Consider the following 27,569-nt stretch of genomic DNA (forward strand, 5'->3'; position numbering starts at 1 on the left):
CAGCATAGACAATTCCCTTCAGATGACCCCAGCATCTGAAACAACGGATACTGGAAGCCTGTGCTAGCATTTCTTCTGTGGTGTTGCTATCAGTGTGTCACGAGTGGAAGAAGAGGGTTGCATTGACAATCCAACACAATGGGCAGCACTTTCAGCAGATTAAAATTAACAGACAGATGTTTAATTGCTAAGACTAAACTGCTGAATTGCTTGTATATATTTTAGAAAGTTTGTCTAGGGATACGATTGCAATTTTAATATTTTATGATAATATTTAGCATGCATGTATATACAGAAAAGCTGCATGTGCTAAATACTGCATTTCTGTGGGTCTATATTAGGAACAAGGAGACTGCCCTCTGTGTGCTGCAGAATAATGCCTTTGCAAAATTGTTTCTAGGGAAGAATGCCTAGGTCAATGGAAGAGAGGCATGTCTACTTTAAAATAGATAGCTTTAAAGAAAAAACAGATGACTGGTGCTTCAAGATGTATAAAGCTGTATTTTTTTAGAATCAAATGATCCGCAAAACCACATGGAAATCTACTATATAAAGCTGAATGTGTGTGTGTGTGTGTATGTGTGTATGTCCGGGATTGGCATCTGCACCGTCGCAGCTACAGCCACAAAATTTTGCACAGTCACACGTCTGGACCCCGAGAGCGTCATAGGCTATATTGTGAGGCGAAATTTTAACCCCGCGCGTTCCAATTCACCAAACAATTTTGCCCCTATCTACATAATGGGGAAAAAAGTGAAAGGAAAAGTGTTGGAAGTGTCGCAGCTACAGCAACAAAATTTTGCACAGTCACACGTCTGGACCCTGAGAGCGTCATAGGCTACGTTGTGAGGTGAAATATTAACCCCGCGCTTTCCAATTCACCAAACAATTTTGCCCCTATCTACATAATGGGGAAAAAAGTGAAAGGAAAAGTGTTGGAGGCGTCGCAGCTACAGAAACAAAATTTTGCACAGTCACACGTCGGGACCCTGAGAGCGTCATAGGCTATGTTGTGAGGTGAAATTTTAACCCCGCGCGTTCCAATTCACCAAACAATTTTGCCCCTATCTACATAATGGGGAAAAAGTGAAAGGAAAAGTGTTGGAGGCGTCGCAGCTACAGCCACAAAATTTTGCACAGTCACACGTCTGGACCCCGAGAGCGTCATAGGCTATATTGTGAGGCGAAATTTTAACCCCGCGCGTTCCAATTCACCAAACAATTTTGCCCCTATCTACATAATGGGGAAAAAAGTGAAAGGAAAAGTGTTGGAAGCGTCGCAGCTACAGCAACAAAATTTTGCACAGTCACACGTCTGGACCCCGAGAGCGTCATAGGCTATGTTGTGAGGTGAAATATTAACCCCGCGCTTTCCAATTCACCAAACAATTTTGCCCCTATCTACATAATAAGGGAAAAAAGTGAAAGGAAAAGTGTTGGAGGCGTCGCAGCTACAGAAACAAAATTTTGCACAGTCACACGTCGGGACCCTGAGAGCATCATAGGCTTCGTTGTGAGGTGAAATTTTAACCCCGCGCGTTCCAATTCACCAAACAATTTTGCCCCTATCTACATAATGGGGAAAAAGTGAAAGGAAAAGTGTTGGAAGCGTCGCAGCTACAGCAACAAAATTTTGCACAGTCACACGTCTGGACCCTGAGAGCGTCATAGGCTATGTTGTGAGGTGAAATTTTAACCCCGCGCTTTCCAATTCACCAAACAATTTTGCCCCTATCTACATAATGGGAAAAAATGAAAGGAAAAGTGTAGGAGGCAAATTGACAGCTGCCAGATGTGAACAAGGGGGACTTAAAGAATGAGAGCGATGGCGCCAAAGAGTATATACCGTACAGTTGCTAAGGTGGGGCCTCGACATGGGATACTCACCACACACGGGGATATGAACACACACAAAATACGCCACACACTACCACGTGCTTGAACACATATTACCCTCAGCACACATTTCACCACAAATACACCAACCTCGCCCCATAAAAGTCAAAACACAAAAGTCGCCACTCAAAACTCGCCACGCGCAGAACTCACCACATGCAAAAACTAGGCTCTTGCAAAACTCGCCACAAGTGCAAAATTCTCCTCATGAAAAACTCGCCACACGCAAAACTTGCACACGCGGAAAAATTGCCACATGCACAAAAGTTGCAACACATGCAAAAGTTGCCTCACACAAAACTTGCACATACTCAAAAGGCACCACACATAATACTCGCAACGCGCAAAACTCGCCATGCGCAAAACTTGCTGCACACAACTTGCTACACTAACCTGTCACATGTAACTCGACACACAAAAAGTTGCTACACACATGTTGCTACACAAAACTCATCTCACAAAAGTCGCTACATGCATGTCGCCACACGCAACTCAACACACACAACTTGACAAACGAAACTCGCCCTAAAACACACACAAGTCTGGTATTATCCTTCAATAATAAAAATCTGATTAATAAGCAAACTACAACAATTGCACCATATAGGAAATACGGCAGCTGTCAGTCACATGACCTGTCAATTATGTGTATGTGTGAGCTAATATATACTGCCAGGGGGAGGGCTTCCTGTTGGCTGGGGATTTATCAGGCTGCCAATTTAGCTTACAAATACTGAGGTAAAAATACTGAGCAAATAACGTGTGAACGAGGTCTAATACAGGAGGAGATGACACACAGGTATATACTATATACAGGGGAGATGACACACAGATATATACTATATACAGGAGAGATGACACACAGGTATATACTATATAGAGGAGGAGATGACATATAGGTACATATATATACAGGAGGAGATGACATACAGGTATATACTATATACAGGAGGAGATGACATACAGGTATATGCTATATATAGAAGATGACATGCAGGTATATACTATATGCAGGAGGAGATGACACTCAGATATATACTGTATACAGGGGAGATGACACACAGGTATATACTATATACAGGAGGAGATGACATACAGGTATATGCTATATATAGAAGATGACATGCAGGTATATACTATATGCAGGAGGAGATGACACTCAGATATATACTATATACAGGGGAGATGACACACAGGTATATACTATATACAGGAGGAGATGACATACAGGTATATACTATATATAGAAGGAGATGACATTCAGGTATATACTATATATAGGGGAGATGACACACAGCAGGTATATACTATATACAGGGGAGATGACATACAGGTATATACTATATACAGGAGATGACATACAGATGTATACTATATATAAGGGAGATGACAAACATGTATATACTGAGGTGATGAGGTGAAAATGAGAGGTGTGAGGTGAAAATGAAAAGGTGTGAGTGCAAAATGAGAGAAGTGAGGAAAAATAGTGGAGTGATCAGAAAATGACAGATGTGAGGTTGAAATGACAAGTGTTAGGGGGGAATGAGAGGAGTGAGGGAGAAAATGAGAGGTGTGAGGGAGAAAATGAGAGATGTGAGGGGGAAAATGAAAGATGTGATTGGGAAAATGAGAGGCGTGATGGGAAAATAAGAGAAGTGAGGTGCTATAACTAACCACAGATATTTACTATGCCCAGGCAACGCCGGGCTCTTCAGCTAGTAACAAATAAACAGCTGAAGTGCACAGCTATTACAGGTGATTCAGCCATTTGTTAATAAAGGGAGGTATCAATTTGAATGAGATTGCCCTGTTATAAAATATTAATGTAAATCTATCAATTAGATTAACCCCCCATCTCTCAAATCTCATATATGGATATGCAGGACTTTGAAAGCTCAATCTATTGACACCTTTCTTCTATCTGTTGCTGCATTCCCAAGTAATACAAGTTTTAAATCATAAGCAGATAAGGCATTTAGTGGTTTGGCCATGACATGAAACTTTAAGGCCATGTGCACAAGTTGAGTATTTGGTGAGTTTTTTTTAATCTCATTATTTGTACAACACTCTTTATCAAGGTGTGCAGAGTTATTAGGTAGCTTGTTTTCCTCAGGCAAAATGGGTGAAAGAAGAGATTTACATGACTCTGAAAAGTCAAAATTTGTTACAAGTCTTACAGAGGGGTGCAGCATTCTTCAAATTGCTGAAATATTGGGTCATAATCACAAAACCATCAAAAGTTATGTTGTAAATAATCAACAGGGTCACAAAAAACATATTGAGGGAAAAAAATGCATATTAGCTGCCAAGATTTGAGTAGAATCATACATGAAGCGTATCAGGACCCCATCATCCTCCAGTGCTGTCAAATTCCAGAACTGCAGCCTTCCTGAAGTAACCAGAAATACAAGGGATTCAGTGCTCAGAGACTTGGCCGAGGTAAGGCCAAGGTAAGGACTTATGAAATTCGACCACCACTGAACAAGACACAGAAGTTGAAACATCAAGACTGGGCCAATAAATATATAAAGACAGATTTTTTCAAAGGTTTTATGGACTGATGAGATGAGAATGACTCTTGAAGGATCAGATGGATGGGCCTGTGACTGGATCAATAACGGGCACAGACCTAACGGGCACAGAGCAACTTGGCAATTTACCTTGTTTTGAAAAAAATTCTCTGTTCTTATTAAGAGGATTTTTTAACTCTATTGTTTGCAGCACATTGCCTAGGTTACCGACCACCTCTGCAGAGTATCACTAGTGGCCGCTTTTAGTCAATGAGTTGTAAACTATAGAATTAAAAGTCCCTGGAAAGCAAGGAGCTGAGAGGCTGAAGATACAGGATGAGAGTCACCGTATTACTCTTCTCACAAGACATCTGTGAAATTGATATATTAATCTTATAGATTCCATGTTTAGACTTGATCCTGTAGTATCTACTTCTCAGCCAAGAGCAGACCAAATCTTTACACAATTTGGCCCTGATTCATTAAGATTGGTGTTTACTACGGGGCATGAAGAAATAAGATGCGCCATATTCATTATAAGCCACTTAATGAATTCAGTGCTTTTTATCAGTGGGATAATAATAATCCTTATTTTTATATAGCGCTAACATATACCGCAGCGTTTTACAGTTTGCACACATTGTCACCGCTGTCCCTGATGGGGCTTACTATCTAAATTCCCTATCAGTATGTCTTTGGAATGTGGGAGGAAACCGGAGAACCCGGAGGAAACCCATGCAAACACGGGGAGAACATACAAACTCCTTGCAGATGTTGTCCTTGGTGGGATTTGAACCCAGGACCCAGTGGGATACGCCTCACTGGAAATGTTACTCCAGTCAATGACTGGAATAACATTTCTGCTATAAGAAACGTTGCCTCTACTAAGGAATTGACAGAAGGATATAATCACTCCCTATCCCACCCTGGCCCCTCCCCATCTCTAGTCATTTTCAAGGAGTTTAGCTGTAAATGGCAAAATTTAGCGCAACTCAGCGATGCTCAAAAATGTACTTTTCTAATTCTTTTACAAATAACTGGCATAAACATTTTGATAAATCAGGGCCTTATTAGACTTCATTCACACACTGAAAAGAAATTTGTTGAATACGATAAGGAGTTGAACGTCAGAAAGTTGTATAACTTTCATAGACGTTAAGTACTAATAACCTAGTACCGTAGAACCGGTTCACTTTCACTCCGTGAAATAGCAACATTTAATGTCCATGTGTGTGTAAAAGATTATTCAGAAAAAGGATTAAAGAGGACCAGCCTTAAATAAAGGGGAGAGATAACTCAGACATGGACTAGTGCATATAAACACTGGCACATCTGACATGAAATAAGAAAAATAAGCTTTGTGAAATTGCTCAGCCATTCACGGTTCAGGAGCTGCTGAGCTAATTAGTAAGCCGTCGTTCCAACAAAGAGAATTAATTAGAGCAAGAAAAGATCTAGCGGACACTTTAAAGCGAAGCAACAAACCTATGAATACTATAGTGGATGGCAGAGCCGCGGCTCATGTATCATCATGCTCCACAATTTACGACACTATCGGAGAGTGTCAGACAAAAAATGGGTTCCAATAGACAAATTGCCTGACACGGGGAGGATAATTGGAATTTAGTCAAGACTGAGTAAAAAAATTTTAATTTTTCTACTACATATGGAGCATTTCTAAAACTATTCAACTATTTGACTTAGTGCTATTAGGACTTCTGAAAATAGGAAAAGATGGAACTTTTTTAGGAACCACCCCTTATTATAAAATGTACATTTTTGAGTTTTATGTCTTCCTGCTCTCTCCTTTATTCTTTTGACCTGAAAAAAATGTGTTCAAAGACAATAGAGTAAATGATCAATAAGTATAGCACTAAATGTAGAGTTAGACCAGCTTATCATCACACTTTATTATAATAATCACGACTCATGCGTTATTAAATGGATGTGTTTAACCTGTGTTGGGATCACACTCAGTCGGAGCAGCCTTTGGAAGTGGGGAATCACCAGAAATAATACACAAGACACGTCTTGTATAGTGTATCACTGGGAAGTCTCTGAAGCACGCCTGCCTTCAAGGTGCTATCCCTTCTTTATATAGTTGTTTCAGTAGGTTTAGTGGTTATACAAGTTTTGCATGTTTAAACAAAGAGACAAAACAGGAAAGAAAGAAAAGAAAAGAAAACAGTTTCGTGGGCGGCAGTTTCACAACAAACAGTACAAAGGCAATTCCACAGACAAGAAAAACAGGATTTCATACTATAGCTAAAATGTCCTTGAATGGACAGGTCAATATTTATCACAAATTCTTTTTTTTAATTTTTGTTCATTGAGGTAATCATTTTTGTTCTGCTCTTCACAATCCCCCCTTTGACATATTCCATTCAAAACCTTGTCGATCATTTTAGTCATTCTTTTTGTGATATTACAAAAAAAAACTTTATATTCTCGCATCCATTACACAAAATTTATTTGTGCATACCGAGATACCCTTGAGTACAACCTTGAATAATACATATATAATTACAATAACCATAACTGTATGTATTAGGCTTTGCATAATCCCGGTAACCCACCCACCGATCCCTCTGAACCAATTGGCCGGGTTAAGAAAAGAAAAGGTATCTGACCACCAGCTATCCTTATTTTGGTCATTGTCTTTGTCATACTGATCCCTGAGTCGTTGTACGTCTTTTAATTTAAATCTCATACTCATAGTACTATTCGGGTCTATATAATGACAGCAGGTGGGTCCGATGATTTGACACATACCCCCTTGTGAGGCAGTTAGGTAATCCAATACCAGGGTATGTTGGTTAGTGACTATTATAAGCTGATTCTGTACAGCTATACTAGTATTTAATATGTCCAATATATCCCAAATCTGATCATCTAGATAATCCGTGGCTCTAACTAATTTATCCCACATTTGTGTTAACATAGGATAAATAAAAATGGTACTAGCAATTTTGTTGGGAATTCCCATTTGTACTATATGCGGCCTCCCCGAGGGACGTGGTGAGTTATCTGCAGCTCTTTTATACAGTGTGTGCTTGGGCACGGCTTGCATATTCACTTGTTTATTTGAAATTATGAAAGTAGCCGGGGTTAGGCGTCCTAATGTACAAGTACCCTTTATACCTACGGGAAGCCATTTATATGCTCCTTCTCCGCATATCCAAAATGTACCCTCAGGCAGATCCCACAAAGCTGAGTGCTGCAATACCAATCTGTGAGCCAAATCCACAAAACTAGATACATTCTGAAGCATACACCAAGAGGGTTTTTGTCCCAAGGGGCTACAGTACCCGGCTGCGGGATTCCCACATACATGCATTCCGTTGACATACTCATTGGATTCATTACAAACCAGGTTCCCCGGCTTACTTGTACAACTGTTTGCATCACCTTGGGGGAACAACTCAGAATGTTCCCATTTTCTATTATGTATATATCTTTCCAATACTGTAGGTTTGAAAGCATCAGAGGAAGGGGTGGTTGTACTGAAACTGAGCTGTAGATTTTCAGTGGGGACCTGTCCTAAATCAGTTAATCCAGTCTTATTCCTAGGTACCCATTTTCCTCCCTTGAATGCTAAATATTGTAAGTTGTCTATTTTTCCTGTAAGATTGCCCTGCCACCAAGGAAATTCTACCCATCCCACAATTGGTATGGCGATTGTAGTATTCCATAGTCTAGTATTGCCAGGTTGGTTGTTGGCCAGGTTGTCTGAACAATTAGGCCAAGCGAATATTTCTTCAGCTGACACGGGAACTGCTAGAAAAGGTATACTTGTGGCTGATACTGGTGAATGGGTACAGATCCAACAATCTGCCAGGGGTTGCGTATTATTTAACAAGTCATGCACTAATTTTCTATGATGTTGTACGAATCTATTGTTCAAAGGGGCTAGAGAATTCAGTCTTTCCCATGCCTCCGTTGAGGTTAACATTATTAACATCAATATCATGAGTCTTATACTGCTTTTTTGCAATGGCTTGCATGTATCCATGATGCCTTTCCTTCAAGCTTGACTGCTGTTGGAGTTGTTAACAGGACTTGGAAAGGTCCGTCAAATCTCGGTTCCAGAGTCTTTCTGGTGTGTCTTTTCACGTAGACTTGATCACCAGGTTCCAACTTGTGGCCTCCTTCGAGATTTTCTGGATCTGGAAGGGAAGCAAAAACTTGCGAATGCACTTTAGTTAAACGTTTTTGTAATTCTTGTACATAAGCAGTTAAAGTCTCAGTATTCAACATCAGTTGTTGTGGAAAATAACAACCCAAATTTGCTGCTCTACCAAAAAGAATCTCATGTGGTGACAGCTTAGCCTTCCCCCTTGGGGTGTTTCGGATGGAATACAGGGCAAGTGGTAGACACTCGGTCCAAGGCTTTCCTGTTTCTGCCATGGCCTCCTGGATTTTTAATTTTATTGTCCCATTTAATCTTTCCACTTTACCTGAACTCTGTGGATGATATGGAGTGTGAAACTGGTTTTCTACTCCCAACATTTTCATAACATTCTGGAATATTTCCCCAGTAAAATGGGTACCTCTATCTGACTCGATCACCTCAGGCATGCCGTAACGGGGTATCAGTTCATGTGCTATTTTAATGGCAGTAGTTTTTGCTGAGGCTTTACGAACTGGATAAGCCTCTGGCCACCCTGAGAACATGTCCACACACACAAGCACATATTCGTATCCATTGTACCTAGGAAGTTGGATGTAGTCGATCTGGAGTCTTTGAAAGGGATACAGTGGTCTTACATGATGCTTGGTTGGGGTTTTAATGGCCTGACCTGGATTGTGTGCCAGGCATATAGCGCATGCAGCACACATGTTCCTAGCAAAATTACCAAAACCTGGAGCCAACCACCTTTCTTTTACCTTGAGCGTCATACCATTTGCCGACACATGCGTGGGTAGGTGGAGGTCACTTGCCACTGCGGGGTACCAGGCTCTGGGTAAACACAACAAAGTTCCTTTTTTCCATAATCCTTGCTGATCTTCTGCCCCTTTTTTCTGCCACTGCCCTCGTTCTTCGTCGTCTACCTGTTTCTGAGCTTCCTTCAATCTTTCCTCATCATCTTCAGAGCTATCTAGTGTGTGGGCATGATGTAAGGGTTTACGTGCTGCCTGTTTTGCTGCCTTATCGGCTTTATCGTTACCCCTGGCTTCCTCGGTGTCGAGTCTCACATGTGCAGCTACCTTTATCACCGCTATTTCTTTAGTTTCTTGTGCTGCCTCCAGAATCTGTCTAATGAGGGAGGCATGTTTAACAGGTTGGCCTGAAGCAGTCATATAACCTCTGGCTCTCCATATTACGCCAAAATCGAAAATAATGCCATGTGCATATCTAGAATCAGTGTATATGTTTGCTGTCTGATCTTTGGCTATTTTTAGAGCTTCAACTAATGCCGTAAGTTCTGCTTCTTGTGCAGACTGATTAGCAGGGAGAGGTTCTGCTTTCAGCACTTCATGCTGAGTTACTACCGCATAACCTGTATGAAATTGTCCATTCATATCTGCATATCTACTGCCATCTATGAAAAGTTCAAATGTAGCATTACAGAGTGGCTTGTCACGTACATTACATAAGCCCTGAGTCTCTTGTTCCATTAATTGTACACAATCATGCATTGACTTTGATGGGTCAAAGGAGTTGGAGAGTGCAGTTTCCTCAGGTATGGTACCCCCCTCAGACTCTAAAGGGAGCAAAGACGCGAGATTAAGAGTCTGAATCCTGGCAAAGGAAATGTTGGGCGGCAGTAGTAGGGAACATTGGAGACGGAGGTGTCTGGCCATTGAAATATGTTTAGGTTGGACCTGGTTAAGAATGCCATGTACATCATGAGTGGTCTGAACTAGAAGTGGGTGATCAAGAACAATCTCAGAAGCTTTATCTAATAACAGTGAAATTGCGGCTACTACTCTTACACAAGAAGGTGCGGCTCTAGCTACAGGGTCCAGATGAGCTGATATGTATGCCACAGGTCTCTGTTTGTTTCCATGTTTTTGTGTGAGCACCCCTGTAGCATGTGAGGATATCTCAGCTGCCATCAATTGAAAAGGTTTAGTGTAGTCTGGGAGTCCCAAAGCCGGAGCTGATACCAGTGCTGTTTTCAAAGAGGAAAATGACTGTTTAGCCTCTTCACTGAGTGAATATGGTGTGTTGGCAATACAGTCATATAAAGACTGCATGAGTTGACTTGCATGTATGATCCACTGTCTACAGTGTGAAACAATACCTAGGAAAGCACGCAGCTGTTTGTGATTCCTGGGTTCAAGCATGTTACGTATGGCTTCCGTACGTTGAGGTGTGAGGTGTCTAATGCCCTGTGATATGCAGTGACCTAAAAACACGACTGTTTGTTGACAAGCCTGGAGTTTCTGTCTATTTACTTTACAGCCTTCTTGCGCTAGGAAAATTTAGAAATTAACAGTTGAGGTAACTGCCGTCTGCTCATCAGGGCAACAAATAAGTAAGTCATCTACATACTGTAGAATGACTACTCCTGGTTCTGGGATGAAATTTTTTAGCACGGTCTGCATTGCTTCAGAGTACAAAGTTGGTGAGTGTACCATACCTTGTGGCAATCTTGTCCATGCTAATTGTTTACCCTTGAATGTAAAGGCAAACAAATGCCAACAGTTCTTATGTAGTGGCACAGAAAAAAATGCGTTTGATAAGTCAATTACCGTAAAATATGCAGCAGTGCTGGGAATTTGAGACAGTAAGGTATGAGGATTCGGTACCACAGGGGTGACCGGTGCCAAAACCTTATTGATTTCCCGTAAGTCGTTCACCATGCGATATTTCACCATAGTTTCTTTGGAGGACACTTTCTTTTTAACAGGATATAAGGGTGTATTGGCGGGTGACCTGATTTCTACCAAAACACCTTGTAACACATAATCCTGAATTTGTTGAGAAATCGCCTGTTCTTGCTGGGCGCTGATGGGGTATTGCCTAAGCTGAGGTAATATGGTTCCCGGGGCAGTTTCTAACAGTATAGGAGCTACTGATAAAAATCCTACATCAGTGTTTTGCCCATAGGCTGTCAGGAACCCGAGACAAGTCAATTTTTGCTTGTTGAGTGTAAATTTCGGGAAAATCCTCCATTGCCTGTATTCTAACATATGGTTCCAGAGTTTCTGCATCTTCAGGGATGGTCAGCATTACTGTGCCATCTTCTCTAAAATGGATGTTTGCATGCATTTTACTTAAGACATCAGTACCCAACAAGCAGGTAGGTACACCTTTAGCAAATAAAAAATTTGGATACAAAAGTTTTAGGGCCAAAGCTCACATTTAAAGGTTTTGTAAAGGGCAACGCCTGAATTTTACCATCATACCCTTCTGCATATGTAACCTTTGAGGATATATTGTCAGGATATGGTAAAAAGTCCTGATTTAAAATGGAGGATGTTGCTCCCGTATCTATCAGAAAAGGTACATTTTTACCCTCAACTTCAACTTGTATTATTGGTCTTCTAGAAGGAAGAGAGACCTGCATAACTTTCAGTCATTCTGAGCTGTCTGTTTGATCAGGCACTGGGTTATTTATCCTATTTTTGGGTACAAAGGTTCCTGAATCTATATCTGTTTTTCTCTTCCTACATTCCCTTTGGAAATGTCCTGGCTTCTTACAGTAATGACAAGTAAACTTTTGATTAGCAGAGCCAGTATTAGCCTGTGCAATTCTTACTGGCTTAGAATTTTCTCTTAAGTCCATTTCTATCCCTACAGCTTTCTGTCTAGCCAGGTGTGGGTCTTCCAAGGTTCTCCAATCAGGGGTTGCGGCCTTAAGCTTTTCCTTCACTTTTGGAGACAATCCATCTATAAAGGTTTTTGTAACTAACCTCATCATTCCTGGAGCGGTTAGATCCATGCCTTCATCTCTGAAATTATTTTCTACACTTAGATAATATTCGTCTACTGATTGTCCAGATTTCTGAGCCACCACTCCCGTTGTTCCTCTCTGCCTCTGTCTCTCCCTCATGAAAACCATTAAGTGATCTACAAATTGTGTACCTGATTCTATCGTTTGTAAGGCACCATCTCCTGCTTGGGGCCTATGTACCTGTAGATTTGCTAATAGCTCCTGGAAGAGTCCAGGAGTCATTTTCATTCTACATAATTCTTCTCCATCTGCCCAAACTCCAGCGTGAGTCTGCATAATTTGCTGTATATATTGTGCAAATCTAACTGGACACTGGGTGGGATCTGGTGCGTTATGCAAGAGAGACATGCCTTCAGCGGGGGACCAAGGGAAATATTGTCGAGTTTGGTGATATCTAGTTCCCATTACTCCGTCAGCACCAGGTTCCCTAAAGGGTCTTGGTACTACCCTAACAGGGGCAAGTACAGCGCCATGTCTAGGTGTACCACAGGCTAGGCAATCATTTCTCCAGTCTGGATTTTGTTGTCCACAGTGCGGACATACCCATCCTCCTGGTCCGGCTAAACTTTGAGGTGGTGTTTGGAGAAAAGATGGGGCATGTGGGTTAAGGTATGGGGGTGGGGTATTTTTAGATTCCACATTTTGTTTTTCTCCACAGCCTGTGGGTCTAATACACCACTTTTTACTCTGTTGATTATATGTCCATCCCTCATTTTCTGCTATCCTAGAGACATCAATCAATGCTTGGATCTGATCTATCCATTTCTTGTCTCTGATTATGCCTTTTTTCCTTTCCTGAATTCCTTCCCATAGTTTTCTACTAAAAGCTTCTGCCCTAGTAACTCCAAACTTACTAAAAATCTTTTTCAGCCCCTTAGTGGCATCTTCACCACTTCTCTCCTTTATGATAGTATAGATATCTAATTCTTCTGGTTCCGACTTTGTTTGCTTATTCCCCATTTTCTTATCCTGAGCTTTCTTGCCCTAGGTGGCGTTTGGGTATGAGAATACCTCGTTACCTTCTTCCTAAGGAGCTAGGATGTCTTTTTCTTGCCCTAGGTGGCGTTTGGGTATGAGAATACCTCGTTACCTTCTTCCTAAGGAGCTAGGATGTTTAAACTGTGTTGATGTAAGAAAATCCTGATTCCTACACCTATAGCAAACAACACAAATGCAACCAGACAGAAAAAGAAAAAGAACATACAACGTATCTTGTCCCAGGCTAATTTATCTGTCCTGGGCTCATACTATCATACACTTATCCGTCACCAGGTTTTTGTCAAAGACAGGATCAGAGATTGAACATAGGCGCGGAGGTCTCCCCGAAAGGACGCAACCACGTTGCCCAGTGGGACAGTCACTTCTTCTGTTTCAACCCCCTGGGCGGCTTATAGGGCTATTCCCAACTTCCACACACCTTCTATTCACATTCACTCTCATTCAATGCCGTACTCCGTGAGGTGATCAATTCCTAAATAGTTCAAGAACCCAAGCTATAGGTATCCTCCTCTACTAGAACTACCCGCTAAAGAACACGACACAGAAAATCTTACGGACAGTGCAGGGCAGATATAAGAGATCTAACAGTGTCTCTTACCTGGCAAGGTTTTTGTTCATCTGCCGTCCATTATCCCAGATTCTCTTTTCGTTCGTATTCTGCCGGTGTTCTTGAAGGAATACACAGACCTCGGGTCCCTGTTCGGGCGCCAGGAAATTTCGGGATCACACTCAGTCGGAGCAGCCTTTGGAAGTGGGGAATCACCAGAAATAATACACAAGACACGTCTTGTATAGTGTATCACTGGGAAGTCTCTGAAGCACGCCTGCCTTCAAGGTGCTATCCCTTCTTTATATAGTTGTTTCAGTAGGTTTAGTGGTTATACAAGTTTTGCATGTTTAAACAAAGAGACAAAACAGGAAAGAAAGAAAAGAAAAGAAAACAGTTTCGTGGGCGGCAGTTTCACAACAAACAGTACAAAGGCAATTCCACAGACAAGAAAAACAGGATTTCATACTATAGCTAAAATGTCCTTGAATGGACAGGTCAATATTTATCACAAATTCTTTTTTTTTATTTTTGTTCATTGAGGTAATCATTTTTGTTCTGCTCTTCACACCTGATAAACATGGCGCACTTACTTTCAAAATTCATATAGGAATGTCTGTATAAACCTCTTTTATAGTCTTCCCGTTGGATATTAAAATGAGAATTTTATGTGTTTCAGTTTAATAAAAGGCAAAAAAGAGTGCCCAGAGTGAAAGAAGGAAAATGTCATATTTCTTTTAAACAGTGACATGAAAAATTAATACCAGCAATGACCAAGTATTCTTAAAAAATATGTTTGACTTTATTTCAGAAACATATCCTTTTCTGATTCCACATTTCTTTTAAAAATAATTAAAATTAAGAAAATACCAAAAAAAAAAGACCCTAGAAATCGCCAATGTCAGTCATTATGGCATACCCTGTGAACAACAGGTTGCACTACAGTATAAGGCTAGGATCACAACAGCGTATTTTCTCTCATCTGAAACAATCAGGTCTATTATGCCTAGTTAAAAAAATGTCTCCATCTTCTTCATTGTGTCAGTCCTTGGAAATCAGACTGCAATCAGATTTCATTTGAGTGCAGTGCAATTTTTTCCACGGACTCATTGATTTGCTTGGCCAGGTGCGATCCGAATCCGAGGAAAAAATCAGACATGTACACAAACCCCATACTATAACATTGGTCAGAGTGTGATTCAATGTTTGTCGGATCGCACGCAGAAAGAAAGTAAAGTTGTCTGCACGAGCCCAAAGTGTGTATAATAAAAGTATCTTTTTTTTTCAGTTTCTGCTTCATTTGAAGGAAAACAGCATCTTCTCAGCCTTCCTGTAGTGAACAGCATAGGATATGTTCTGCGATTCCTGAAGAAGCTGTGCCGCAGCCTTATCTGTGACAATCTGTTCAGCAATCAACCCTTTATACAGTATAGTACGACTTTAGACAACCCTAAGGAATATGACACTGGAAGGATGGAGTCAGGTACAAGTTTGATTTCATGTTTTTGATTAAGATATGTTTTGCATATTTGTGTCGTTTTATTTTTATCTTTTTATATATTTTATTGTAAGCACTGTATATTTTTATATTAAAGCTTAAAATCTTTAATAAGTTTGATCCTTGTATAGTCTAAGAAATCCAATAGCCCTTCAGAGAGTGTGTGACCTTTTGATTGTCTGACATTAACATATTTTGGGAACTCATTACTAGAGTTGAGCAAATTTCTTTGGATCCCCGCTTATTCAGCAAGCCATAGCTCTTAGGCCGGGTTCACACTTGCATTTGGCTGGTCTGCGTATGGTTGAGTACTTCCTCCCTTAAGCTCCGCCTACACTCTGCCTACTTCCGCATGCGTCCTGCATACCTATCTTTAACATTGGGTACACAGGGCCATGCGTTGTATGCAGATGTTAAAGATAGGTATGCAGGGCGACGCAGGATGCATGCGGAAGTAGGCAGAGCATAGGCAGAGTGTAGGCGGAGCTTAATGGAGGATGTAGGCAGCCATATGCAGACCAGCCAAATGCAAGGGTGAAACCAGCTTTAGACATATTTGCAAACAGTTTCTCCATTTTTCTTTTCTCTTATTTGGAAACAGGAACACATGGGCTACTTGCACAGTGAACAAGTCTGTAGGAACATGCTCACACACCACCAAGAAACTTGAAGACACAAAAGAGCATAGTAGAACCAAAAACACTCAGTTTCAAAAAAATCACAGTAATCCGCAAGTGCTAGTAAAAAGATGTAAAAAACAGGGTATTTGGTTGATACGTTTTTTGCAAAAAATGTATACTAAGCTGCTCCACCACCAAACGTCAAGGTATACCCATATCAGAGCAGTCCTAACTGATGTATGCAATCCCTATCTGATGTATTTAAAAACCTGATCATCTGTATATTACCTGTGTGAACAGGGTTCAGAGAGGAAAAGTCCATGTGGACTTGCTGAGTGGAACAGTTTTTGTGCAGATAGCCCAATAGGAGTGGTGGGTAACACCCTAGTCTTGTAGACACAAGAGAACAATTATGGAAACAGGAACACATGGGCTACTTGCACAGTGAACAAGTCTGTAGGAACATGCTCACAGACCACCAAGAAACTTGAAGACACAAAAGGGCATAGTAGAACCAAAAACACTCAGTTTAAAAAAATCACAGTAATCCGCAAGTGCTAGTAAAAAGATGTAAAAAACAGGGCATTTGGTTGGTACGTTTTTTGCAAAAAATGTATACTAAGCTGCTCCACAAAACGTCAAGGTATACCTATATCAGAGCAGTCCTAACTAATGTATGCAATCCCTATCTGATGTATTTAAAAACCTGATCATCTGTATATTACCTGTGTGAACAGGGTTCAGAGAGGAAAAGTCCATGTGGACATGCTGAGTGGAACAGCTTTTGTGCAGATAGCCCAAGAGGAGTGGTGGGTAACTCCCTAGTCTTGTAGACACAAGAGAACAATTATGGAAACAGGAACACATGGGCTACTTGCACAGTGAACAAGTCTGTAGGAACATGCTCACACACTACCAAGAAACTTGAAGACACAAAAGAGCATAGTAGAACCAAAAACACTCAGTTTCAAAAAATCACAGTAATCTGCAAGTGCTAGTAAAAAGATGTAAAAAACGGGGTATTTGGTTGATACGTTTTTTGCAAAAAATGTATACTAAGCTGCTCCACCAAACGTCAAGGTATACCCATATCAGAGCAGTCCTAACTGATGTATGCAATCCTTGTCTGAAGGATTTAAAAACCTGATCATCTGTATATTACCTGTGTGAACAGGGTTCAGAGAGGAAAAGTCCATGTGGACATGCTGAGTGGAACAGCTTTTGTGCAGAAAGCCCAAGAGGAGTGGTGGGTAACTCCTTAGTCTTGTAGACACAAGAGAACAATTATGGAAACAGGAACACATGGTTCAGAGAGAAGAAGTCCATGTGGACATCAGATAGGGATTGCATACATTAGTTAGGACTGTTCTGATATGGGTATACCTTGACGTTTGGTGGAGCAGCTTAGTATACATTTTTTGCAAAAAACGTATCAACCAAATACCCTGTTTTTTACATCTTTTTACTAGCACCTGCGGATTACTGTGATTTTTTGAAACTGAGTGTTTTTGGTTCTACTATGCTCTTTTGTGTCTTCAAGTTTCTTGGTGGTGTGTGAGCATATTCCTACAGACTTGTTCACTGTGCAAGTAGCCCATGTGTTCCTGTTTCCATAATTGTTCTTTTGTGTCTACAAGACTAGGGAGTTACCCACCACTCCTCTTGGGCTATCTGCACAAAAGCTGTTCCACTCAGCATGTCCACATGGACTTTTCCTCTCTGAACCCTGTTCACACAGGTAATATACAGATGATCAGGTTTTTAAATACATCAAATAGGGATTGCATACATCAGTTAGGACTGCTCTGATATGGGTATACCTTGACGTTTGGTGGAGCAGCCTAGTATACATTTTGTGCAAAAAACGTATCAACCAAATACCCTGTTTTTTACATCTTTTTACTAGCACTTGCAGATTACTGTGATTTTCTCTTATTTGGCAAAAGGGTGTCTACCAATATGGCAGCCGTATACATGAAGCAGAGTAAGGAGGCTCTGATTAACCTCCATGAGTACAGAGGAATAGAGGCAGCAGATAAATCCAAGGATCTGCTGATTGGTGCCTTGATGGAGCAGGACTCAGAGTAGAGTACTATGGCACCTGAACGAAGTGAAAGCCCAACTCAGAGGAGCCAAGCAATGGGATTTGTCCTGGAAATAACTTCTGGAGGTACTAACAATGGCAGTTCAGAGGCGAGCAGGGACCTTTCTTTGCAAATAACCTTACAAAAGCTGGGAGAATGTGATGCCAGTTTGCATCTGCAGCTTATTCTACAGTACCAACAGGTTGCTGCTGCAGAACAACAGGCCAGGCCAAAAGAGATTTACAGCTTCAAATGGCCCAAATACCAAGGGGTGGCAGTTCTCAGCTATCCCATTCCAAAAACATAAATCCAAGGAGACAGTGTAAGGAGATGGCGGAGAACCTCATGGTTTCTCTCTCTCTCCAGGGTGGTACCCGGATGGTGTGCCTATGAACATAACACGTGTACTGCGAAGTATGTTACTGTTGTATTGCATTGTGTTATGTATTATTGTGCTGTGTCTGCAATGTTATTATATGTGTTAGAGGCAGGGCCAACACAGGTTAACTGGATGGGCTGGACTTGTAGCCTCTTGGGAGCAGGAAGCTCCTGCTTCCAGCTCAGAGCCCAGGACGTTTGCCCAGGGCAGAAGCTCAGCTGCGGCTGGGAGCTTTGCCAGACCCCAGGAGGGGAAAGGGTGCTGTCCCAGACCTTTGGGCAGTGCAACGGGCACTAGGACTATGTAAGTGCCTCGCCGAAGGGACTTCAAGCGTCCAGATTCCGGCATATGGACTACAGCCTCTTTCGGCCACCGTGACTGCTGTGTGTACAGCCGTGGACATCGTTAGGGAGAGAGCAGGAAGTTAATGTTGCACTTTAGCTATTCCTTTTATTAAACTGTTTCCCTGTTGGACTGCAGCTGTGTCTGGGATTGCATTTGTCCTGTCTATTTCTGTTCAAGGTGCCAGGGTGTACACTGACTGTGGCTTAGTTGACTCGGCTTGGACAACCACCCTGGGCCACCTTGTTACAACCGCACTTGGAAAACTTTCCTGTGATGGAGAAAGATGGAAACTTAAATATTGCTTTTCGGCAGTTTGAAATAACCTGCAGTCAATACCATCTACCCCATGATCAGTGGGCATGGTATTTAACTCCAGGGCTGAAAGGCAAAACCTTGGAAGTTTTTTCTGACCTTTCTCCAGAATTAGATGGGGACTATGATGCTGTAAAGAAGGCCTTGGTCAGGAAATACAACCTCACCCCTGAAGTGTATCAAAGACTTTTCCGGAGTCTACAGCAGGGATCAACTGACAGCTATGCCGATGTCGTGAACACCTTGAGGACCATGTTCCGTCAATAGATCCGAGGACTTTCTGTTACTAGGTTTGAGGAACTAGAGGATTTAATAGTTAAGGATCAATTCCTCCATGTCTGTTCTATGGATGTACAATTTGTCTTTAATCGAGAGCCCAAAAACTACTGATAAGGCTGCAAGGATTGCGACTCTTATGCGGCCAACAGGATACCAGAAGCCTGGAAGCCATCGGGATTCAGCTTGTTAGGGAGGTAAGCCAGTTGGGGACCTCTCTCCCTCTGCCAGCTGATTCCCAAGGCATTCTACATTTTGTTCCTCCAGGGCCCCTAGGAGCAGACACTCTTTTGTAGATACACGTTGATGCTTTACATGTAACAAAGTGGGACATGTTAGTGTCTCTTGCCCCGATAGGAAAAAAACCCACTATGGCCACCAAGGTGCCTTAGCCATCACCTTCTGTCTTATTTGTGACTGGCAGTGATGTGAGGAATAATAAGATCTGTCAATCTGTCACTGTGGGCAATAAAGATACCATTGGCCTCAGAGATACTGGAGCAAAAAGTAACTCTGGTTCATCCAGAAATAGTGACCACTTCAGATATAATTCCAGGAAAGACTGTGTCTGTAACTGGAGCTGGGGAAGTCAGCCCTGCCATACCAATGGCCTGTGTTTATCTGGACTGGGGAACAGGGAAAGGACTAAGAGAAGTGGGTGTATCAAATATTATCCCTAGCAATGTGTTGCTAGGCACGGACCTGGGCAGGATGGTATCCCACTATGTTCCTGTCTTGCAAATTAATGTCACGTAGAAGGTGGAAGCCAGTGACCAACCTGAGAGCCTGTGTGATGCAGGAAAACGCACAGATGTGCAGGAATGTACTTACGTGGCAGCTGTGATCCGCAGTCAGGCTGCTGCTAAAACTCAACCCCATGGATTAGAGGATAAGTCTCAGAAAGAACTGCCAGAACAGGAGGTACCTACTATGGCCCAGGAACCTCCCCACATCGCAGACTTTATGAGCTTTCTGGGGGATCACCCTCAAGTTAATCCCTATAATGACCCTTAAGTAAAGACATGAACCCATATCTGGATTCAGAGTGGTAGTTCCAACACGTTTTCCCCTTTTTATTGAGTGTAAGGGTTCCTCAGGGGACAAGATTCTTGTGTTGCAACAGGAACAGAATAGCCGGTCTCAGGAGCGCAGAAGGAGAGCACAGACACCAATTAGGGTAAAACCACAACGCGTTTCAACGGCGTGCGCCGTCTTCTTCAGGTGAAATATCCACTTGAAGAAGACAGCGCACGCCGTTGAAACGCGTTGTGGTTTTACCCTAATTGGTGTCTGTGTTCTCCTTCTGCGCTCCTGAGACCGGCAATTCTGTTCCTGTTGCAAGTCTTTCTCCCCCGTTGTGGGGTATCCGGCTGGAGCTGCAGGGACCTGCGCACTTATTTCCTCCTCATTGAGACTGCCGCTAGCGCTCCTTCTACAAACTGCCATTTGTTGTTCTACAAGATTCATGTGTTGACACAACTGACCATCATGCTCGCCAAAGGGTAATAATGGTCATATATTTCTACTGCGAACAGCCTCTTACCCTCTTTTGATTAGCCAGTCTGACATGACATCATCACAGTTAGCCGTGGGATGCACATGTTACATTGCATCAGGTTAAAATAAGAGCCAAGAATGTTGGCAGGTAGGATGTGGTTCACCAGGCTGTTGTTTGAGAGTCACAGATTATTCACGTGGCCACTGGATCAGGTCCTGAAAATTCTTAATTTTTTAGTCTAGCTGGTAAACCTCGTTAATGAATTTAATAAACAGCCTTAATTATATTTACTGGTGGATTTCTGCACACTTTCTATTCTTTTTCAGGTTTTTGATTTCTTATAGCTTTTGTTTACTTTGGGCAACTCAGTTGTGTTCATTAACGTGTTTTGCTTTCTTCTGTCGTATATTACTTTAAACAGCAATATAAATGTGTGTAAAAGGACTCAAAATAGAATGTTAACAAGCATTAAAACATGAAAAGATCCAGATTAAATGGAATGCCTTGCTTGCCTTCTTTCACTTGTATTTAAATGCTCAAGTTGTTGGCAGGTACAGTAATTGTGAGTGCAGGGCACAGTGCTATAAACAGCTCTACACTGAAGTTATTGTTGTGCTGATACAAATACTATGCTTATACTAGTGGTGTATGGTGTAATATTACTATATTACTGTATGCGATAGTCAGAGGTGTATCTAGGCTCATGTCAGCACAAGCATGAGATTTGTATACTTCTGACCACATTCCGACTAGACGTGCCCGGCCTCACTCAGTTCATTTTCATTGACTGAGGTCACACATGTCTAGTCAGCATGTGATCGCATTAATGTAAATCGCCAGCATGAGAAAATCCTGACAGTGTGCAGGGCACACTGTGAGAAGTCAGAAGTCTGCAGTCACAAAGAATGACTGCAGACTCATTACAAACCTGGACATCCCCTTTAATGCTCCGAACATAAATAAAAACATAAAAATTAGTCAGTATCACAAATAACATTTACATCCAGGTACCTTATAGATCTGTCTCTGGAGTCGTTCTCCTTTTCTTCATCTTGTCCAGACCCCATGATGAGTTTTCTCATCCACAGCCATCTCTGCAGACCCTCATCTTCTCCGCTCTTTTGCAGAAAATCTCCACATGACGCCCTTAAAGATACAAGTGTCATTATAATGCTCCTGAATAACAAATTGCCCCTCACTATATTGTTTGCACAAAATATGACCCCCACACTGTCCCTCTTATAGTACATGCTCTTCACATTGACCTCTCCTTTCCATACCGGCCCCCCTCTTCACACTGTCCTCTCACACTGTGTCCCCCTCTATAGGGCCCAGTATTTATACTGTACTCTCTCATCACACTCCCCCTCCTTGGTATAGTGTCCCCTCCTGGCTGTGCCCTTACACTGTCCCCCCATGCTACGCCCCCACTACTCAGTTTCTATTCTGTGCCCACTGACTTTTCTCCCCCATACTGTCTCCTCACACTATTCCCCTCCCTCCTCATACTGTCTCCTCTCACATCCCTCCTGTTCACCATACTGTCTCCTCATATATTTACCCCCTCACTTTCTATACTGCCTGCTCACCTGACTCCCCATACTGTGTCTGCACACATCCCATCACCCTCACTCCCCGTACTCTGTCCACATACATTTTTCACATCGCTACTCATACTGTGTCCACATACATTCCCCCGTTCGCTCCTCATACTGTCTGCACCCATCCCCCATACTGTTTCCTCAGATATGCCCCCCATTCTCCTGTACTGTTTCCTCATGCCCATTATTTTCCTCTACTCCACCCCATCATTGCTCTCTTCACCACCTCCATCTTTGCCTTCTCCACCACCACTATCATTGCTTTCTCTCCCACCACCCCATAATTTCCCATTCCACCACCTCCATCATTTCCTCCTTTGCCTTTTCTACCATATCCATCATTTTCTCTTCCCCCACCATCCCCATCATTGCCCTTTCCACCACCATCATCATTGTCCTTTCCGCCGCCATCACCATACTTGCCCACTCCACCACCTCCATCATTTTCTCCCCCTCCAATATCATCAGTGTGCTTTCCACCACCACCATCCTTGTCCATTCTACCACCTCCATCATTTCTTCCCCCCTTTATTACTGCCTTTTCCTCCACCTCCATGATTTCCTCCTCCCCACCATCATTGCATTCTCCCCCCACCACCATCATTGCTCATTCCAATTTCCACATTCATCATTTCCTCCCCCCACCTCCATCATTGCCCATTCCACCTCCATCATTGCCCATTCCACCACATCCATCATTTCCTCCTCCTCATCCTAATTATTGCACTCTCCTTGTCAGCCCCATCATTGCCCTCGCCTCTCCTTCCCGTACACACACACAAAACCATTTACATATCTGCACATGCTACGCATGCACGCACAAACACACACACACACATACTGCGTACAGTATAATGGCCACACCTAGTTACTTCTACACACGCGGCTCCGCTTCGTACACCTCATACACACGCGGCTCCACTTCGTACACCTCGTACACACGCGGCTCCGCTTCATACACCTCGTACACACGCGGCTCCGCTTCATACACCTCGTACACACGCGGCTCCGCTTCATACACCTCGTACACACGCGGCTCCGCTTCATACACCTCGTACACACGCGGCTCCTCTTCATACAGCTCGTACGCACGCGGCTCTGCTTCATACACCTCGTACACACGCGACTCCGCTTCTTACACCTCGTACACACGTGGCTCCGCTTCATACACCTCGTACACACGCGGCTCTGCTTCATACACCTCATACACACGCGGCTCTGCTTCATACACCTCGTACACACACGGCTCCGTTCCATACAACTTGCACACACGGCTCCGCTCCATACACCTCGTACTCACCCAGCTCCGCTCCGTACACCTCGTACGCACATGGTTCCGCTTCATACACCTCATAGACACACACAACTCTGCTCCACACACCTTGCACACACGGCTCCACTCCGTACACCTCGTACGAACCCAGCTCCGCTCCATACACCTTGTACGCACACGGCTCCGCTCTGTACACCTCGTATGCACACGGCTCCGCTCTGTACACCTCGTACACTGTTATGGACCTGGTGGTTAGGAGCACCCGGAACGACCTGATAGTTAAACTCACACAGGACAAGCTCTGGGAAGTGGGAGCTCTGCTGACCGCAACCCCTAATCCTATCACAACAACTAGAAATAGCCGTGGAGCGTACCTGACTCTGCCTAGACGCCTCTTCACAGCCTAAGAGCTAACTAGCCCTAAAGATAGAAAATAAAGCCTACCTTGCCTCAGAGAAATTCCCCAAAGGAAAAGGCAGCCCCCCACATATATTGACTGTGAGTTAAGATGAAGTCACAAACGCAGAAATGAAACAGGTTTCAGCAAAGGGAGGCCAGACTTACTAAATAGACAGAGGATAGGAAAGGTATCTTTGCGGTCAGCACAAAAAACTACAAAAGACCACGCAGAGTGTGCAAAAAGACCTCCGCACCGACTCACGGTGCGGAGGTGCCACTCTGCATCCCAGAGCTTCCAGCTAGCAAGGCAAAATCATGATAGCAAGCTGGACAAGGAAACAATGAACAAATAATAAACTAGCAGGGACTTAGCTTCTGCTGGAGTAGACAGGTCACCAGAAAGATCCAAGAGCGAACTGAACCAGTACAAGAACATTGACAGCTGGCATGGAGTAACGATCTGAGTGGAGTTAAAAAGAGCAGCCAGCCAAAGAACAAACTACGTCACCTGTGGAAGGAACCTCAGAAGCAGCAGCTCCACTCACAGCCACCAGAGGGAGTCCATGGACAGAACTCGCCGAAGTACCATTCATGACCACAGGAGGGAGTTCGATAACAGAATTTACAACAGTACCCCCCCCCCTTGAGGAGGGGTCACCGAACCCTCACCAGAGCCCCCAGGCCGATCAGGACGAGCCAAATGAAAGGCACGAACTAGATCGGCAGCATGAACATCAGAGGCAAAAACCCAGGAATTATCTTCCTGACCATAACCCTTCCACTTGACCAGGTACTGGAGTTTCCGTCTTGAAATACGAGAATCCAAAATCTTCTCCACCACATACTCCAACTCCCCCTCAACCAACACCGGGGCAGGAGGATCAACGGAGGGAACCATAGGCGCCACGTATCTCCGCAATAACGACCTATGGAACACATTATGGATGGCAAAAGAAACTGGAAGGGCCAAACGAAATGACACCGGATTGAGAACTTCAGAAATCTTATACGGACCAATGAAACGAGGCTTAAACTTAGGAGAGGAAACCTTCATAGGAACATAACGAGACGACAACCAAACCAAATCCCCAACACGAAGTCGAGGACCAACACAGCGCCGGCGGTTAGCGAAACGTTGAGCCCTCTACTGGGACAATGTCAAATTGTCCACCACATGAGTCCAAATCTGCTGCAACCTGTCCACCACAGTATCCACACCAGGACAGTCCGAAGGCTCAACCTGCCCTGAAGAGAAACGAGGATGGAAACCAGAATTACAGAAAAAAGGCGAAACCAAAGTAGCCGAGCTGGCCCAATTATTAAGGGCGAACTCAGCCAAAGGCAAGAAGGACACCCAATCATCCTGATCAGCAGAAACAAAGCATCTCAGATATGTTTCCAAAGTCTGATTAGTTCGTTCGGTTTGGCCATTTGTCTGAGGATGGAAAGCCGAAGAAAAAGACAAATCAATGCCCATCTTAGCACAAAAGGACCGCCAAAACCTCGAAACAAACTGGGAACCTCTGTCCAAGACGATGTTCTCCGGAATGCCATGCAAACGAACCACATGCTGGAAAAACAATGGCACCAAATCAGAGGAGGAAGGCAATTTAGACAATGGTACCAAATGGACCATCTTAGAGAAGCGATCACAAACCACCCAAATGACCGACATCCTTTGAGAGATAGGGAGATCTGAAATAAAATCCATGGAAATATGCGTCCAGGGCCTCTTCGGGACCGGCAAGGGCAAAAGCAACCCACTGGCACTAGAACAGCAGGGCTTAGCCCGAGCACAAGTCCCACAGGACTGCACAAAAGAACGCACATCCCGTGACAAAGAAGGCCACCAAAAGGATCTAGCCACCAAATCTCTGGTACCAAAGATTCCAGGATGACCCGCCAACACCGAACAATGAACCTCAGAGATAACTCTACTAGTCCATCTATCAGGGACAAACAGTTTCTCCGCTGGACCACGGTCAGGTCTATCAGCCTGAAACTTCTGCAGCACGCGCCGCAAATCAGGGGAGATGGCAGACAAAATTACCCCCCTCTTTGAGAATACCCGCCGGCTCAGGAACACCCGGAGAGTCAGGCACAAAACTCCTTGACAGGGCATCAGCCTTCACATTCTTAGATCCCGGAAGGTACGAAACCACAAAATCAAAACGGGAGAAAAACAGCGACCATCGAGCCTGTCTAGGATTCAACCGTTTGGCAGACTCGAGATAAGTCAAATTCTTGTGAACCGTCAAGACCACCACGCGATATTTAGCTCCTTCAAGCCAATGTCGCCACTCCTCGAATGCCCACTTCATGGCCAACAACTCTCGATTGCCGACATCATAATTGCGCTCAGCAGGCGAGAATTTTCTAGAAAAGAAGGCACATGGTTTCATCACCGAGCCATCAGAACTTCTTTGCGACAAAACAGCCCTTGCTCCAATCTCAGAAGCATCAACCTCGACCTGAAACGGGAGCGAAACATCTGGCTGGCACAACACAGGGGCAGAAGAAAAACGACGCTTCAACTCCTGAAAAGCCTCTACAGCCACAGAGGACCAATTGACCACATCAGCACCTTTCTTGGTCAAATCAGTCAACGGTTTAGCAACACTAGAAAAATTAGCGATGAAGCGACGGTAAAAATTAGCAAAGCCCAGGAACTTCTGCAGGCTCTTCACAGATGTCGGCTGAGTCCAATCATAAATGGCCTGAACTTTAACAGGGTCCATCTCGATAGTAGAAGGGGAAAAAATGAAACCCAAAAATGAAACCTTCTGAACTCCAAAGAGACATTTTGACCCCTTCACAAACAAGGAATTCGCACGAAGGACCTGGAACACCATTCTGACCTGCTTCACATGAGACTCCCAATCATCCGAAAAGACCAAAATATCATCCAAATATACAATCATGAATCTATCCAGGTACTTTCGGAAGATGTCATGCATAAAGGACTGAAACACAGATGGAGCATTAGAAAGCCCGAATGGCATAACCAGGTACTCAAAATGGCCCTCGGGCGTATTAAATGCTGTTTTCCATTCATCGCCCTGTTTAATTCGCACAAGATTATACGCCCCTCGAAGATCTATCTTGGTGAACCAACTAGCCCCCTTAATCCGAGAAAACAAATCAGACAGCAGCGGCAAAGGGTACTGAAATTTGACTGTGATCTTATTAAGAAGGCAGTAATCAATGCAAGGTCTCAAAGAGCCATCCTTCTTGGCCACAAAAAAGAACCCTGCTCCCAACGGTGATGACGACGGGCGAATATGACCTTTCTCCAAGGATTCCTTTATATAACTCCGCATAGCGGCGTGCTCTGGCACAGATAAATTATACAGTCGACCCTTAGGAAACTTACTACCAGGAATCAAATTAATAGCACAATCGCAATCCCTATGAGGAGGTAGGGCACC

General features: G+C 43.3%; 1 protein-coding gene and 1 pseudogene across 5 annotated transcripts in view; both read left to right on the forward strand.

The window, feature by feature from the left end:
* SCML4 (Scm polycomb group protein like 4) overlaps window positions 1-27,569 on the forward strand; it is a 201,521-nt gene that overhangs the window by 141,259 nt on the left and 32,693 nt on the right. For all 5 annotated transcript variants that reach the window (XM_069726266.1, XM_069726269.1, XM_069726270.1 and 2 more), the window contains one exon: window positions 15,145-15,339. In XM_069726266.1, coding sequence (XP_069582367.1) covers window positions 15,145-15,339 — 195 coding nt within the window. The remainder of the gene's footprint in view (window positions 1-15,144; window positions 15,340-27,569) is intronic.
* Window positions 18,069-20,126, forward strand: LOC138680747 (uncharacterized; annotated as a pseudogene).

The sequence above is a fragment of the Ranitomeya imitator genome, chromosome 5 (genome assembly GCF_032444005.1).
Source record: "Ranitomeya imitator isolate aRanImi1 chromosome 5, aRanImi1.pri, whole genome shotgun sequence".
In the NCBI taxonomy this organism is placed as follows: domain Eukaryota; kingdom Metazoa; phylum Chordata; class Amphibia; order Anura; family Dendrobatidae; genus Ranitomeya; species Ranitomeya imitator.